At 32.3% G+C, this 17,736-nt stretch overlaps 2 protein-coding genes across 2 annotated transcripts; one reads left to right on the top strand and one right to left on the bottom strand.

Annotated features, from left to right (window-relative positions):
* The first annotated feature begins 8,216 nt into the window (after nt 1-8,216).
* Nucleotides 8,217-9,928, top strand: LOC121208273 (peroxidase 50). Its single transcript, XM_041078812.1, has 4 exons — nt 8,217-8,711; nt 8,813-9,013; nt 9,095-9,260; nt 9,341-9,928. Exons 1-4 carry the CDS (start codon nt 8,493-8,495, stop codon nt 9,745-9,747), a joined length of 993 nt encoding a protein of 330 aa, XP_040934746.1. The 5' UTR covers nt 8,217-8,492; the 3' UTR covers nt 9,748-9,928.
* LOC121203417 (queuosine salvage protein) lies at nt 9,892-12,808 on the bottom strand. The gene is made up of 8 exons (XM_041078813.1): nt 12,531-12,808; nt 12,250-12,393; nt 11,630-11,728; nt 11,312-11,388; nt 11,044-11,152; nt 10,620-10,948; nt 10,187-10,294; nt 9,892-10,089 (listed from the first exon to the last, which is right to left on the bottom strand). The coding sequence occupies exons 1-7, from the start codon at nt 12,598-12,600 to the stop codon at nt 10,202-10,204; spliced, it is 921 nt and encodes a 306-aa protein (XP_040934747.1). The 5' UTR covers nt 12,601-12,808; the 3' UTR covers nt 9,892-10,089; nt 10,187-10,201.
* Between the last annotated feature and the right edge of the window lie 4,928 nt (nt 12,809-17,736).

Here is a 17,736-nt window from a genome sequence, read left to right as displayed (position 1 = left end):
TTCCACCTTTTGAAAGGTGTCGAGGATCTCCTTCTCATCTCGCTCCTTCTTGCATTAGGCAAGTCTTCCGGGAAATGGAGGTGGTACTGCAAATGACTTTTGTGGTGCTGACTCTACTGGAGCCTCTGTGTCAAGTTTCTTCTCATCTTGACCAGCATCGTGGGCACGACTCGTGCCAGGTACGGGCTCTAAAATTTTCCCGCTCCTCAACGTTATAGCACTTACATTGTGTCGAGGATTTGGCTCAGTTTAGGACGGTAACTTACCTTGGGATTCCAAACGGCTAACCGTGAGCTCGAGTTTGCTCACTTGCTCATCCAACTCTTGCAAATGCATGTTAGTTTTTTGTTGGAATTTCTCAGTACTATTGGCTAACCTTTCCACTATGGTTTCCAAAGATGACTTTGGGGTTGGTATCTGTTGATTCTGTAGCGGCATTTGTTGGAACGATTGATTGAATCACGGATTCGTCCCATAACTGAGATTTGGGTGATCTTTCCACCTTACATTATACGAGTTCGAGTAGGGGTCATACAGTCTTTGGGGCGGTCCTGGAAAGTTCCTGACAGTATCTGTTTGTTCTGTCGAATCCTCCTGTAAAATCGGGCATGAGTCCGTCGAGTGGTCTGGCTTGGCGCAAATTCCGCATAACCGTGCTGGGCCTATTTTATCTAAAAGCAAAGTTTGAACAACATTAGTCAGCTTATCAATTTTATCATCTAGAGACAAAGAACTTAACCCATGAACCCGTCTCGTGGGTTCTGTAACCGGTCAGAATTGTTGAGAGTTGGTAGCCATGGTTGAAATCAACTCTCTCGCTCTTTGAGGCGTCATGTTGACTAGTGCCCCTCCACTTGCAGCATTTATCATTTTCATTTCCATTGAGAGTAATCCTTCATAAAAATACTACAAGAGTGACTGCTCAGTCAGTCCATGTTGTGGGCAGCTCACGCACAACTTTTTGTATCGCTCCCAGTAATCGTAGAGCGATTCAGTATCCTTCTGACGGATTCCTACGATGTCCCTCCTTAGTTCGGCTACTCGGGTTGCAGGAAAGAACCTGTCAAGAAACAAACGAGGCATGTCAGACCATGTGTTGACAGATCCCGGAGGCAAATAAAATAGCCACTCTCTAGCAGAGTCAGCTAGTGAGAAAAGAAAAGCACAAAGTTTGATTTTGTCTTTGGTTACTCCCTAAGGCTTCATACTGATGCACACCATATGAAATTCTTTAAGGTGGGTGTGCGGGTTTTCATTCTGTAATCCACGAAAAGTGGGTAGTAGATGGATCAAACCCGACTTTAACTCAAACGGTGTTCCTCCTGTCGGATAGGTTATACATAAAGGTTGTTGTTCATCCGTTCCCGCTGCGAGCTGGTGTATCGTCTATTCGGCCATCTCGTCTGGTTCGTCAAAAATTTTTTCGGTGTAAGATATAGTTTCAAATCTGGGATTTGGCCGTTTACCACGTCGTATGACTTCTTTTCGTAGTTGTCGGGCCAATTTCTCAATTTCTGGCTCAAACTCTAAATTTTTCGGTTCTAATCTGGTCATAAGGTAGACAAAAAAAAGTTAGAAAATATCTCCAATCCCCGGAAACAGAGCCAAAATTTGATGGGCGTCGAATCCACAAAAAATAATTCCTACAAAATAGCTCTAATTAGTAGTAGAGTGGTAGTAGGGTCGAGTCCACAGGGATTTGTACTCTAATCAACTTTCGAGTTTGGCTTATGAACAGAATGCCGTGTCAAGGGTCGTGGCTAGAGTCGTGTCAAGGGTCGTGGCTAGAGTGGTAGTAGGGTCGAGTCCACAGGGATTTGTACTCCAACCCAATGAGCTCTTTTTGACTTGAAATCGAATTATCCTTAAGGGATGAGTTGTCAATCCCGACACTTAAGAAACAGGTGAATACCGATTGGAAGGATTTTAAGCGCGAGTACGAATCTCATGATTCTTGACCGAAAAGAACACCGGCCTAAAGCTAAGATAGAATTTAGTTAAGCATGAAATTGTTCATGCTTTGTGAGCTTGGAAAGAAGATTGATGATTATGGTGATGGAAATTGGAAAGGAAAAACACTTGAAAGGCAATTAGCCCAATTTTAGAAAAGAAACAAAACCAAATGAAAAAATGGAAGAATGCTTCACGCCAATTTTAAAGGGAAAAGGAGAGTATTTCTATTCCAAATAGAAGTAGGAATACAAAATGAATGATGATTTTCTAAGAACTAAAAGCCTCTATTTATATATATGGGGTTTACTAAAAATAGCCTAACCTAAATTAATAAAATAAAATAATAAAAATAAAAATAAAATAAAACAAAATAAAATCTTTCTATTTTTAGCTTTTTACAAAGTCAAAATATATGATAAATCCTTGTCTTTCTCCATCCTTTTGATTTGGCCCCTATTCAATGATTTGTCTTTCAATTTGGCACCTTTTTGCTCGTTTTTGACCGATTGCATCCCTCACAAGATTAGATCATAAAAAACACTTAATTAGCAGGGTTCAATTCAACAATAAACCAAATTAAACACCAAAAATATGCAAATTAACATGTTTATCAGTGTTTTATCTTCCTTTAGGTATTTTTGTCCAAACTTGTATAATGGTTTAATTACTATCCAAGGACCTCCACTTTAAAAATCCATTACTCACAAGTACTTAGTACCTTTGTGAATTAGAACACACATTTTACAACTTTTGCAATTTAGTCCTAAATATCAAATTAGACCCTCTATCGACAAAATTTCTAAACGAAATTTTCACAAAATCATGAAATCATGCCATAGACCTTAGAATGATAATAAAATAATTATTTATATCTCAAATTTTTGGTCCCGAAACCACTATTCCGATTAGGCTCTAATTCGGGATATTACACTAGATACTTAACCATTTAGCCTAGGTCATTACTTGGTTAATTATTTTAATTAACCCCTTATATTTCGGGGTGTGACACATTTGAAAATGAACGTGGTTTTCTCAAAATGGAAATGAAAATGAGAAATGAATTCATTTACAAATGAATAAGAAATTCTCAAAAATGGTTGGAAGATTGAGTTTATGTTTTTGAGCTATTTTAAATCCCGAAAATGAAAATAAATCATATGATCATAATGAGCAAGTTTAATGGTGAAATATTAAATATATTTTCTTAGAACTTTTATCAGGGGTAAAATCGTCATAATTTTACTAAGGATAAAATTGGGATGAGAAAATTATTTAATATAAATATTGAAGTTTATTTTGGGAAATAGAAAAATAGAATCGAGTTGGATTAGATTACAAAGTACTTGGTCAAAAAGTCTAGGAAGTACTCGTAATTGGACCCAATGTGAAAGAGGTCCAAAATTCCTTCATGGAATATAAAAGGGCGACAACCCTAGTAGGAATATTAGGGGTGTGCCGTCCACCCTAATCTTACTCTAAGTAGGAAGTGTTTTTCTATTTGAAATCAACTTATTTAATTCAACAAGGGTTTTACCTTGTCTCTCTATAAATAGATGACACTGATAGGGTTATTCACACAACTTTAAGATATTGTTATTCTGTCTGAAAGTAGAGAGACTTTTATTCTCTATGAATTAAATATATTTTTCGAAATAATGATTCCGTCGATTTCTATTTGAGAAGAGAATTTTCGTTTTCACTCCGAAAGAAAAGAAAACTATGTCTAGTTTCTATGTTTGATTCAATTTGATCAAGCCCACACTCGAGGAAATTCGTGGTATGAGAATAACGAAGAAGATCGTTTGGTTGAAAGCTGAGAACGACAACGATCCGTCTATCCAAAAACATAAGTACAATTGGGTTTATTGTTATAAATATCATAAACTGGGTTGATTTTCAAAATTTTTATTTTCCGCTATGCAAGAAAATCATTTTCAAACTAGATTTTTTTCCAACAATTGTATGAAATTGAAACACTTGATATGATTTAGCTGAAATTTGATCTTGCAATGGCATATATATTTATCTTGTTCCCGTGTTATTTATATGACTTGAATCATTAAATTACTACTGAACGTTATCGCTCAGCGTATAGTTTGTTTATTCTGTGTGCATTACGGGATCTCGTAGTCTCAAGGATTGATTCACCATCCAAATCGCAGCTTTCGACTCAGCAAAGTTTGTATAGTCCCTTTCCATTTTGATATATGCCATGTACCTAGGATTTGAAGTCAGTTTTGTCTTAAATGGTCATTATGCATTTTGAATTAGCATTGTGGTTTGATTCAAGTTTACAATTTGTTTAATATACATATATGAACATCACATAAGTAGGCTGAAATATTTAAATGGTTGAAATTGTAGAAATGGTTATATGTTTGGGATTTGAAGTGATGATTTGTCTGATGTGTATGTATATATGTGATAATGATCAAAATTAAGCATACGAGAATGGTTAAAAGTGTTGAAATGGTTGAATTGGGATATATGTTTGATTGATTAGGTGATATGAATTGGTACCAATTGGACCTTTTGAAAATAGGTTGTCACGTCACAACGTTGGGCTTTTAATGTCACAATGAGGGGAAGTAAGTGAGTTGCGTTGCGACGAGGAACCCTTGAAGTTGCAAGGTCAACTTGATAGTTTGAAAATTTTACAATTTGGTCCTTATTCGGTCTCGAGTCAACTTAAGAATTTTTGTAAGCTCGTATAAAACCCTAAAATGTATGTTGTAATCATGTTTTGAACTTAACAATATATCTTGACTATTAAAACGAATTGTATTTGATCATAGTCGCTTTGGCAACCAATGTGGCATCTCGTAGCTCGGACCCGGTGATCAGGGTTAAATATGGGATGTTAAAATTATCTTAATTGATTTCCTCCTAATAATAATTGGTTTCAATGATTTGAAGTTTAAACTTTTAAATTTGAAAATAAAAAGAAATTTAGAACTTTCAATAAAGGGCAAACAAGTACAATATTACAATTTTTTCAACGTATCATTTTAATTTCTACCTCTTTTTCACAATTATCGTTAATATTTTTTTCATCCCGATCAATACTTTAAAAAAATGATATTTGGGGTTGACTAAAATAAAAACAACCTAGTTGTTGGATGACCAAAATGAAAGTTTAAATATGATGTGACATGTATAGTCAACCACGTTAAAGATTTAATGTTTGTGTGACTCAAATGAAAACGGCCTAAAAGTGATATGACGAAATTATAAGGATTTCTTTTTGAGTAACCAAAATAAAAATGTCCTAAAAGTTGGGTGACCAATTAAATAGTTTACCCAAAATAAAATCTCAAATATGTTGTTGAAGAACTAATATGGGAAACAAAGAAAACTATCATTCAATAGAATCTAGTAACAAATTAAAAACAAAACAAAACCAAAGAAAAGTTAAATAATTAAATGCTTCCTCTATGTTTCTCAAAATTAAATTAGTAATATCTTCAAGTTGATTTTCATACCCTTGAAGAACATCTAAAATTGATATTACAGATTTTTTTTTTAGCCAAGAAAACAAAATATACCATAGAAATTTCTTTTTCACACTCAACCCAAATTTTCAATTCTTTTTGTTTCTTTAACCCAAAGCTTCTTAATCTATTCAGCTTCTTTTTCGTTGTCATCGCACTGTTTGCTTTCTTCTTGTTCCTAATTTCCTTCTTGCTTTCTTTCATTTTTCCTTCTCAATTTCTTGTCTTCACTGTTGTATCACTCGTACACCAGAGAAAAGGGGCAAAAGCAATGCAAATGTTCCAAATTTTAAAGGTCTTCTGTCACGTAATTTTTGCTAAAATGTGGAAGGTTTAGCTTTGGAGCTTGGACTACATTAGAAAATTGGAATGAATGTGTACCCATCAACAGGTGCTTTGTTCCTTTCAAATTCTGGAGTAGATGAGAATCTCAAGAAGCTAGGCATTTATCATCAACACCCATTTAAAGAAGGAAGCTTAAAGGTGGCTTTTGTTTTTAATACGTTAGGTTGTGCTGGAAATTACATAAATTAGGTGGAAAATCAGAATTTTAGGGAAAAAAATGAAAACTTTGACAGGAGCATCCAAATTGATCAAATTATGTAATAAGGGTGCCTAAATTGTAATTTTTATTTTTTGAGTGCCTAAAATGAAATCTTTTTGATAATTGGGTGACAAAAACTATTATATATCAACTAAAAAAATGTCGCTTAACAGTTGAACAACAAAAAAAAAATTTAAAACTTTAGTGACCAGAATTGTAACTTTTTTTTTAGTTGAATGACCAAAATAAAAATTTGACAAAATTAACGATATATGCCAAATTCAAGAAAAAATTAAGGATATAGGCCAAAATTTTGATTATTTAGAGAAATATATTATTTTTATAAAAACACATCTTGAAAACAAAAATTTTTAAAAACGATTTCTACAAAATGTGTTTTCTTTGTAACACATTTCTTCTTTTGTCAGGTGATGAAATGTTAGTAATTACATCTTTCATTCCTAAGTTTGGTTCTTCTCTTAAGCACATTTGTATTTTCTATTTCATGTTGTTTCAAGTTTCTTTTTTAAAAAAATTTTAATTAATATTTTTAATTAATAAATATATTATTTTCAAGTTTTTTTTAATCATCTCTTTAATTAATAACTCTTTTCTTTATATAAACAATATAATAAATATGTAATTATATAAAAATATATATTTTATATATATCATTATAAAAATATTTTTAATTAATAAATCCTTTATTTATATAAATAAATTAATAATTATAATTATATAATAAAAAATATTTTTTATATTTATCATTGTGTTAAATATATTTTAATTTTCAAAAATATCAACTATTTTTTATATATATTTATATGTCAAATATTTAATTTCTCCACCTACATGGTGAGTATGATGATTTCTAATATTATAAAATAAAATAATTATTTCAAATATCATTGTTATTTTTATATGTAAAATATTTCAAATATTATTTTTTTCATCTACATTGTGGGTATGATAAATTCTAATATTATAAAATTAATTAATTATTTCAAATATCATTAATTTTAGTAAATATAATTTTTATATGTGAAATATTTATTTTTTCAATCCATATCACAAGTGTGGTAAATTTTAACATTATATATTTTTGTATGTGTATTTGAAATAATTATTTGAAATATTTAACATATAAACATAATGGTATTTGAAATAATTAATTGAAATATTTCATATATAAAAATAATGACATTTGAAATATTTTACATATAAAAATAATAATGATGTTTGAAATAATTATTTAATTTTAGAATTTTAGAATTCACAATTCTCACTATGTAAATAAAAAAATAAATATTTGATGTATAAAAATTATATAAAAGAAAAAATAAAATAAAATTAGTTGATACTCTTAACAAATAAAATAATTTCATTATAAGGATATGTATATCATAAATACTTTCATTATATAATTACATATTTATTATTGTGTTTATATGAATAAAGGAGTTATTAATTAAAAATATTTTAAACATAATTAAATATATTTTCATCATATAATTACATATTTATTATTTTATTCATATAAATAAAAGAGTTATTAATTAAAAAAAAATAAATTAAAAATAAAATAATTTAAAAGTAAGATGTTAATTAATTAAAAATAATAACTAAATAATAAAATTTAGCAAAAAAAAGCTTGAAATAATATGAAATAAAAGAAAATGTGCTTGATATTGGAATCGTACTTAAAACTTAAGGATAAAGTAAGTAAAATTTAACATTTTGATCGGAAGAAGTAACATGTCAAAAGAAAACCAATTTCAAAAAATACTTTTCTCAATACACGTTTTCGCCACATCTACCAAAAAACAGTCTATTTTTCAAAATAATCAAAATTTCGATTTATATCCCTAATATTTTTCTTTATGAAATTTGCATGTGCTATTAATATTGCCCAAAAATTTACCCAACATGGATTGATAATTGAAATATTTTCTAATACCACACGTGGTTAAGTTTAAATCAAAATAAATTTTAATTCTAAAAAAATAAAAATAATTTTTTAAAAGAAATTAACAGGAGAGTTGAAGTTAGAGGTTTAAAAATCCGAAAGAACTGGCTGTTAATACAGGCAAGGGTTAAGTAAATGCCAAAACTCCGATCCTTACGTACATAGCAGACGGGAAATAAAAAGAAAGTTTAGATGAGAGTTGAGTAGGCCAATTTTATCCATTTATTATATATATAGAAAATTGCTAACGCTATCTCAGGATGTTTTCAATTATTACAAACATTGCTTTTTATCAGTCGTGTGCTGTAAAGCTTTCTCCTTTCCTTGTTTTGTCTCTCAGTTCGTGGGCATCCTATGACTCTAATTAGTTTTAAGTTTAATGTTCAACCAATGAATAAATATTCGGATTTGCAGGCAACCATTGAAAGAGCTTAAACACCAACATTAACGCGTCTTTCAATTCTACTTTGTTTTTCATCTTTTCATTAACCTTTCTAATTAAACCCTTTCTCTCTATTTATTTTAGCTCAGGAATCAAATGAATCGATTCATTAACCTTGTGTTTTTTCTCTCAGTTTCTCTTAGTTCCTGTTTGTTTCCTGGTACAGCATCAGTTAAACTGAGACGAAATTACTACCACAAAACTTGTCCCAATGTAGAAAACATTGTTTCAGCTGCTGTCACCAAGAAATTCCAACAAACTTTTGTCACAGCCCCTGCAACAATCCGTCTCTTCTTCCATGATTGCTTTGTCCTGGTTTTTTTAACACCACCCTTTTGACGTTATCGGCTAAATTTGTGTACTTAATTTTTATTTTTATTTTGTTGGCTCTAAAGTACTCTTTGGTTTTTCACAAGGGTTGCGATGCTTCGATAATGATAGCTTCCTCCGATGGGAGCAAAGCGGAAAAAGATCACCCCGATAACCTGTCTTTAGCCGGAGATGGATTTGACACCGTAATCAAAGCCAAAGAAGCAGTGGATGCGGTTCCAAGTTGCAGAAACAAAGTGTCTTGTGCTGATATCTTGGCAATGGCTACCCGGGATGTTATAGCACTGGTTGGTTTGTGCCCTTTTGCTTTTTCATTTACATCCGCAATCAAGTCAATGTAAGGGGAAAAATCGGTTATGATAATGCAGGCAGGTGGACCATCTTATGAGGTTGAATTGGGGAGATTGGATGGGTTAAGTTCAACAGCTGGTAGTGTTGATGGAAAGCTGCCTCAACCCTTTTTCAACTTGAACCAGCTCAATTCTCTATTTGCAGCAAATGGACTCACCCAAAAAAATATGATTGCTCTCTCAGGTATTACCAGCTATGGATATGTATTGTGTATAAAATTTTATTAATCAACGAAAGGTTCCTTGATTATCTACATTTTCCAGCGGCACACACCATTGGATTCTCTCATTGCAGCAAGTTTGCAAACCGAATACACAATTTCAGCCGTGAAACTGCAGTGGACCCTGCACTGAACCAGGGCTACGCCGCTCAACTTCGAGGAATGTGCCCCAAAAACGTGGACACCAGGATCGCCATCGACATGGACCCCAAAACACCCAGGAAATTCGACAATGTGTACTTCCTGAACCTGAAGAAAGGCAAGGGTTTGTTTAGTTCGGACCAGGTTTTATTCCATGACCCAAGGTCTAAACCTACTGTCAACACCTGGGCCAACGACTCTCATGCTTTTAAACGAGCCTTTATTGCTGCCATTACTAAGCTGGGAAGGGTTGGGGTTAAGACTGGGAAGAATGGTAACATTCGTAGAAACTGTGCTGCTTTCAACTGAGAGAAGTTTCTCATGTTTCTTGCCTTTGGATTTTGAAACATTTTCTGTTTTATGGCAAGATTGGTCGGGTTTTTATTTATTACTATTATTACAAGGGTGACAACAAAGTTGTTTGAAGCTAAGATTGGATGTAAGAACATATCCTTAGTGCAAGAGACTGCAATCTTGGATTATGCTTCAATGCCTAGTTCCAAAACACAACAATGTTCCAATCGCAGGATATATCATATCATTACACTTAAGCAAACTCCTGCAGACTAGAAATCAAAACCCGTACTTACTCCGATCATCCATTTTTTTTAGGTCCGATCTAGGGGACAGTTCAATGCAAAAACCAAGATCCTAAACCGATTAAACATAAAAGGATGTCAGTGACTAAGACAACTTAACCTAAGAAAGTACAGACATTCCAAGCCAAAATTTGTGTTCTGCTTCTTACAAGCATATGATCTACTCAGTAATATATTGACAGTGTTCGATGATGTTGGAGCGATGGGCATTGGACACCAACGGACCAAAGCCAAAGATCTAACTCGACACTCAGAACCTGAAAATCGCAAAAAACAGAGAATGAAAAAGATCCATAATTATCAAGAGTACAAAAAGGATAACAACCGAGAATTAATACGATCCAGATGAAAACCCTGTTGTACTAAATTATTATTCTGAACTCAAGGCACATATCGAACTTTCCAAGGATTCCTCACCAAAAGAATATAGATTGGCTCAAAATCAATTTCTTCGCATACAAGGAATTGAAATGATTCATTTGAGGGCATGGAAAACTTTAGTAAGAGAGTTTTACACATCGATAACTCGTAAACTGCCATTAAGAATTAGCATACAAGCATGTTTAAAGAATTCCAACCTACCTGCTTTCCGCATTTTATACTTAGTAACTCTCTCATTTTCTCCACAGCAAAAATTGAGCATGCTCGAAGTTCAACTTCCTCTTCCGTGCCAGCACCTATTTCACTGCTGGCCCGAATGGCGTTTTCAAGGGTGGAACTATATTTGAGCACACCAAGTTGCTGGAGCACAGCTGGAACAATATAGTCAGCAAACATAGTGATCGAGCCAATGTCATTAAATTCTCCATATCCTTGCCCCTTGAATGCACCCCACAAGTCAGCAGCAAATATCTGTGCTCTTTTGTACAAGAATACCTGGTGCCCTTTGTACATTGAGTGATCTCGAAAGCCTGCAAAATACTTTCATCATACATGGAGTAGGCATTTTGATTTTTTGACATGATAAACTTTCAGTCACGTATATCTAAGTTGTTAGAAAATGTACCTGGAAAATGACGTGTGACAAGTGCAACAAGCTTTACAGCTGATTTTCCACAAGATTCAACAAGTTTCGATGCCTTACCCTCAAAGCTTCTTTCGAGTTCGAAACCAACCTAAACCATGAAAATGAATGAAATTGAACTACTTGTTGCATGATGGAAGAAGCGAATTAACTAGGCAATACCATCCAATGCTATCGCTAAAAAAATTTTGAAGATAAATATTTCAAGATGAGGAAAAAATCCCCTAGTGATTAGTAAAATATAATCCACCTCATGCAACAAGCGAACCCGCTCCTCCTCTAAAGGAAGTGATCGAGGCCATTTCAATAACTCGCGCAATTGAGGACCTGAAAACAAAGATTGGTTATCATTTCCTACAGCTATGATGACTTACAAATACGAATGTGAAGGTTATAATAAACAAGGCCATATTCTGTCTCAGTTATTACCTAAAATACTTGTTGATATGAGAACTTGTCAACAAATATATAAGTGAAAGTGTCTGAGCATGTATGTTCGAATGTTTCGAGAGCAAGCTTTTCTTCAAAGAAACAAGAAAATCGGAAGCCCAAGATGAATAAGAATTACCTGTGTACTTCCGTAAATGGTCGGCATCAAATGCAGAGTGGTCATTCAGCAAAGCTTCCTTTAATCCCTTGGCCAAATGATCATAGTTTAGATCCTTATCTATCAAGAAAAAACAAAACATAAGAAGAGAAGGTAAGTTTAGAACCCTAAAACTCATTAATGGCAATGACAAATGCTTTGCTTAACATCAGCAGCTCCTTCCAGACAATGGAAGAGATATCTTCTTTTATAACATGAAATGCAACAATGGTAGAAATTCCTTGTAAAAGAATTGAAACAGATTCTCAATCACTATTCATTTAAGGTTTGAATGCTAGAATTCCAACAAAATAATAACATTTACCTTTTCATAGACAAATTACAATTAGTCAAAATATTAACACCAAAACCCAAGACTTAAATCAAATTTAGTTATGCATTATGGACTACTTTATACATATACAATCTTTAATCATAAGCCATAAAATTAGCACTTAAATATAACAAAAAATTCAAAGAAGACTTAGAACTATTCCCACTAAACAACAAAAGATGAGCATGATAAGTAACAAACATAACAAGGAAAAAGGAAAGTTTTAGTGTTCCTAACGTTTAAATATATGAAAAGAAAAGGAACGTACCAGGCCAGAAACAGAAATTCAAAGCATCCAAAACAAAAAGGTATTGAACAGTGAGGGGTCCATTATCAAAATAATGAATCCCTTCATAATCCCACTCTACTTTCGGAATCGACTCTTTCATTGTCTCCACTACTTTCTCAAGCCCTGCACTCCCAACAAACCCACAAACATATTGTTTTTAAGGTTGAATAAAACCCCACATGTTCAATCAAAACACGCAAAACAATTTATATGTACGTATATACATGTAGAGAGAGAGAGAGAGAGAGAGAGAGAAGAACCTGAAGAATCAATGGTAACGTGAGAAGAATTACGAGCCACCCAAGCAGAGGTTTCTCTCACTTCCTCCATAGCCGCTGCGTTTACAGAAAGGATAAACAAGAATCGGTTTGTTTGAATAACCCTAGAGAAACCAAGATTAGATTTTTAAAAACCAAAAAATAAAGATATTTAGTGTGTGTATATATATATTGAAGGTGCTAGATACTGCCACACTTTAAACCAGGTTTTTACGAGCAATTTGTTTGCCTTAATTCAAGTTTCCCGCTTTTGTCTATTTCTTTGGGTGGCTAGGGTCTGACATTAACCATATCTTGCTCCGCTTTGGGTCCAACACTAGCAGACAAAAGTGGTTCGACTTTTGTTTGCTTCAAAGGCTCCCAATCAAATTTAAGGGTTGAGGTAACTTCATTTTATCTAATTTCTTTCTTCCACCTAACTACTATATAAACTTGAAATCATAAGTCAATTTATTTTTTTTTAAGATCAATTGTAGAAATAGTTATCTTTCATTTTAATTACTTAACTTTAATTTTTTTTAATTTAGATACTAATATTTGAATTCGTTTCTATTTTAATCATTTGTCATTAAATTAATAAAATTTTGGCTACATAAAATGAAAAAACTTTAATAAAAACACTTTAGATTTATTCTTGTTGTTAATAGTATGATATTTTCTTCAAGGTACATAGAAATAGTCCTCGAAGTTGGTCATTGAAATTAAAAATAAATTCTAGAGTAAAAAATATATATGGCTTTGAAAAATTCAATTGTTCAATCAATAATTATATAAGAAAAATTTATGAAAATTTAATTTTTCATAAAAAAAATAGGAAAGAATTAATTGAATTTCCCTTTGTTACATTGATAATTTTTTTTAATTTTATAAATTGATTAAGAGATTATTATGTGATTTATTTATTTTTTATTTTTAAATCCACAATAAACAATAAACAATATGTATTACTACTAAACTCATTTAGTGTCAAATCATTTGCCAAATTAATTAAAAACTAAAATTATGTTAGCCAGGGTGAAAGTTTATTTTCTACAAATATTAAATTATTTATATAATTTTATTAATATTATTTTTTAAAATTTTGCTTCTTCTATTATTTTTAATGGTGTTTAGTTAATTTCTAACACTAGCTTCTTAAATACATAAACATAAATGGTTATGTATCGAATTGAATAATTTCAACCATAAATAAAACAATTAATAGATATGGAATGCCTCTGTTTTAAAAACTAAAAGATTTTGTTAGGAAGTTTGAGGATCAATTTGATAGAATTTGTAAATGTGAAAGGTTAAATTTATTGAATTATTTAAAATTAGGATCAAATTGATAGAATATGTAAGTATTGAGGATTAAAGATGTTATTATACTAGTTAGAAATGTGCTTTCCCTTATCAATTTAACGGCGAGTGACCAAAACTGGAACGAATTCAAACATTAAAGCCTAATTTGAAAATGTTTAAAGATGGGTGACCAAAACAAAAATGCAAGCATAATTGGGCGACCATTGGTATAGTTTACTCTATTTTTAAGGTATCTAACTAACATCATTAAAATTTATAATTTTCTTTCTCATGTCAAAATGTGAGGTGGCCACATGTTATAACAGCCTCTTTTTTAGTGATGTTGGAAACAGTGGTTTCAAGGTCACTAAATTCGACAAGTAAGTTCATAAATATTATATTTAATATTTACGAGTTAATTGTAACTTTGAAAAGGTTTTTGATATAGTGATTTTTGCTTTATTAGCGATTTATTAAGTTCAAGTGGTAAGACCCTAAAGTAAAGTGATTTTAAAAAATGAGGTATTAGGACCTCGTTTTTATAAATTGAGCAGTAAATATTTTTATAAATATTTACGGAGTGTCATTAAGGTGTTATTAAAGTTTCGTTGAAAAATTTTAACGTTTCGATAGTTAATTAATTAAAAAGGACTAAATCATAAAAGAAGTAAAATTTGATCACTACTTGATTTGAGTGATTTATTGGTTTATTGAATAAAGGAAAAGGGACTTAAATGATAATTAAACTAGTGGACGGTTTTGGGTGACTAAAAACATGAAAATTTGATGTTGATTAAAGGGAAAAAAATGGTAATTTGATAATTAAAATAAAATAAAATAAAACCAAAATATTTATCATCTTAATGTTTTCTTCATCGATTGGAAATGGAGAAAGAATTCCATGGAAGACCTTGAAGCTTCGGCTTGCCTTGTGATGATGCATGTAAGTCTGTTTTAGTCTCGTTTTCAATATTTTTTATGTTCTTGAGATCGTTTAACTAGGTCCAGCTAGCCTATACTTTCAATTTTGAAACTGTTAAAGATTTTTAATGTTACCATTGATGAACCTTGTGATTTTAGATGTTAAATTATGAATTTAGAATGTTGATCGATATTTAAAAGTAATTTATTAAGTGATTTTTGATGAATTAATCGATTAAGGATTAAATTGTTATATTAATAAAAGTATAATGATTTAATGTGAAATTGTTGCATAAATGGGCTGCTTTGGATACCATGAACATTTGGCTAAGCTCAATTTTGGGTAAAAATGGTTAATTTGCATGATTTGGGCTTAGAGACTAAATTGAATAAAAGTAAAACTTTAGGGGTAATTTTATAAAAATGTCAAAAATGACCAAATTACATGAAATGAATTGATTTATTGTCTAAATAATATAATGAATGAAATTATTAATTTAGATCAAGATCGAGTGGAAAATCGAGGAAAATAAAAAATTACCACAATACCCCTAAACTTTGGTATTTCTGCAATGTAGCCAGGTAAGTTCGTATAAGTTGTATTCTGTATAATTTTGATTAAATTAAATATTAATATGTGATTATATTGTGATTAAATCAATATATGTTAGTATGTAATTTACCGTGTTATGAAACGACGTAAATCCAACGACATACGACGATTACCGAGTCTCTTTTGAACATTAGAAATTTGTAGGATACAAATGACATGTCATTAGAGTTACCAATTTGGTTGAGGTCCTACATGTGTTGCGGACACACTACAGCTCTTATGATCTTACCGATTCACAACTCGCGAGAGCATACTGATTCATAGCTCGTATAAGCATACATGTACAGGAATTGACGGAATACAGTTTAGCACACTATGTGTGAGCTATCTCGAGTATCCAAAGATATCCTAAATGGTTCAATGGACAATGTTCTGTTACGAGATGATATGAGTTCGATACAAACTATTACAGGTATTTACATGAAATACATGGAAATAATTTTACATGATGTATTGATACATGATATGGATGTTACATATAAATGGAAATTTGATTAATTGTTGAGTTCATCCATGATTATTGATTCATATGTGAATTTACTTGACTAACATGGTTGATGTATATGTGTTTAGGCTTTGACCAAGTTGTGGTTGGATTATACCACGTTAAACTTACAAGTTATGCATTTAAATGGTAAATGCCTAAATGGAAATATGCTTGTGATCATGAAAGGGTGGTAAGGTTTAAATTATGTAATTCTTATTGAAATGGTTTACCATGTGGTTAGTTCCAAAAAGAATTATATTTAAATGCACTAGCTTGTGGCTATGATTGAATGATGCACTTTTGTCTTGTGAGTTATGCATATAAAACGGGTGTGGAAAGGTAATGAAATAGCAAGTTCATACCTGAAGTGTAGAATGATGAAAGAGGGAATAATTAATTGAATTGATGTTATTTGAGCTAATGAGAGTAAATACAATGGAAAGTAATGAAATGCAAATGAAAATAAGAAAAATTTGAAAGGGTTTAAAGTTATTTAAAATCCTACTATGCTACGGATGATATGTATAAGTGATTTTGTGGATTTATTCACCTTGTGAGTTGTTGAATATAGTGTAACACCCTAAATTTTAGGGCTAGAAGTTTTGAGTTTTATGGTAAGGGTCAGAGGGAGAGAGGTGTGCTATTGTGGTTAGTTGCGTGTTTAAATGGCAGAATAAGCCTGCTAGTCTAGTGGTTTGAAGTGTGTTAATTTGTTTCTGGGTTTCGGGTTCGATTCCTTGTGTGTTCGTTTAGGAGGAATATTCTTATTCTATTTTGTTTGTTTTATTTTAATTTAAAATATATGATTTTTATTTTTAATTTTTTTCTCCTTTCTCTCTTAGACATTCTCCTCTTCTTCTTTTTTTCTCTCTGCTTCTTTTCCTTATGTTCTTCTTTATTTTTTTAAGAATTTTTCAAAAATGATTTTGCTGGCTGATTTCAGAAATTTCACTCTTCTGTCGTCGAGTCAGTGTCTGGGCATCTCCGATTGTGAATCAGGTGTGGGATTCGAACTTCTTTTTATATATTTACGAATTGTTGATTTACTGTGGAATTCGACAAACTTTTTGTATGTTTCGGTAAATGAGCAATTGAGGCTCGTGACGTCTATAATCTCCTGAAATTTAGCATGTTATGGTTGGTTTATGAGATGTCATGATTGGAGGTCGATTAATGACTGAAAAACTTGATTTTCAGGCTATTTGTTGGTGTTTTGTGGCCACACGGGCATGTGCCGGTTCACACGTCTATGTGGAATTAGGAATTAAGGTTTTCAAGCAAGATTTGGTACCACACGTCTGGCCACATAGTCGTATGGCTGATTTGGTATTTTTGTTGATTTCTACACGGCCGTGTCCCTCGAACACACTGGCGTGTGCGTTTAAGAATTAGGGTTTGGGTGAGTTGGTGCCACACGGTCTTGTGGCTAATTTGGGGATTTAGAGATCCTACACAGGTGTGTGTTTTGGATGCACAGCCGTATCTGCTAGGCACACGGGCTTGTGAGACCCTTACACGGTCATGTCAGCCTGTACTCTATTTTAGTACAATTGGACAGAGAGTTACATGGCCTATTCACACGAACGTGTGCCTTTGCCACATGGGTCGTGTACCTCCCTCCACATAGGCGTTTTAGCCCCACACGGCCTAGGTTTTTCCACACAGCCGGAGCACATGGCCACGTGGTCCTAAGACACAAAATTTTAGTATGTGTATGCTTTTTATCTGAAAATGTGTCTATGCATTCTGACCCTTGTCTAGGCTTTAGTAAGGGTATTTAAGTATCTGTATCTACGGCCATGTGCTCTACTTATGTGTTGTTTGTGACTATGGTATGAGATGACTGATCCTGAACCCGGTTAGCTGGGTGTGTGTGCATGTTTATT

The sequence above is a fragment of the Gossypium hirsutum genome, chromosome A10, assembly GCF_007990345.1.
Source record: "Gossypium hirsutum isolate 1008001.06 chromosome A10, Gossypium_hirsutum_v2.1, whole genome shotgun sequence".
NCBI lineage: Eukaryota > Viridiplantae > Streptophyta > Magnoliopsida > Malvales > Malvaceae > Gossypium > Gossypium hirsutum.
This window is presented reverse-complemented; position numbering and strand designations above follow the sequence as displayed.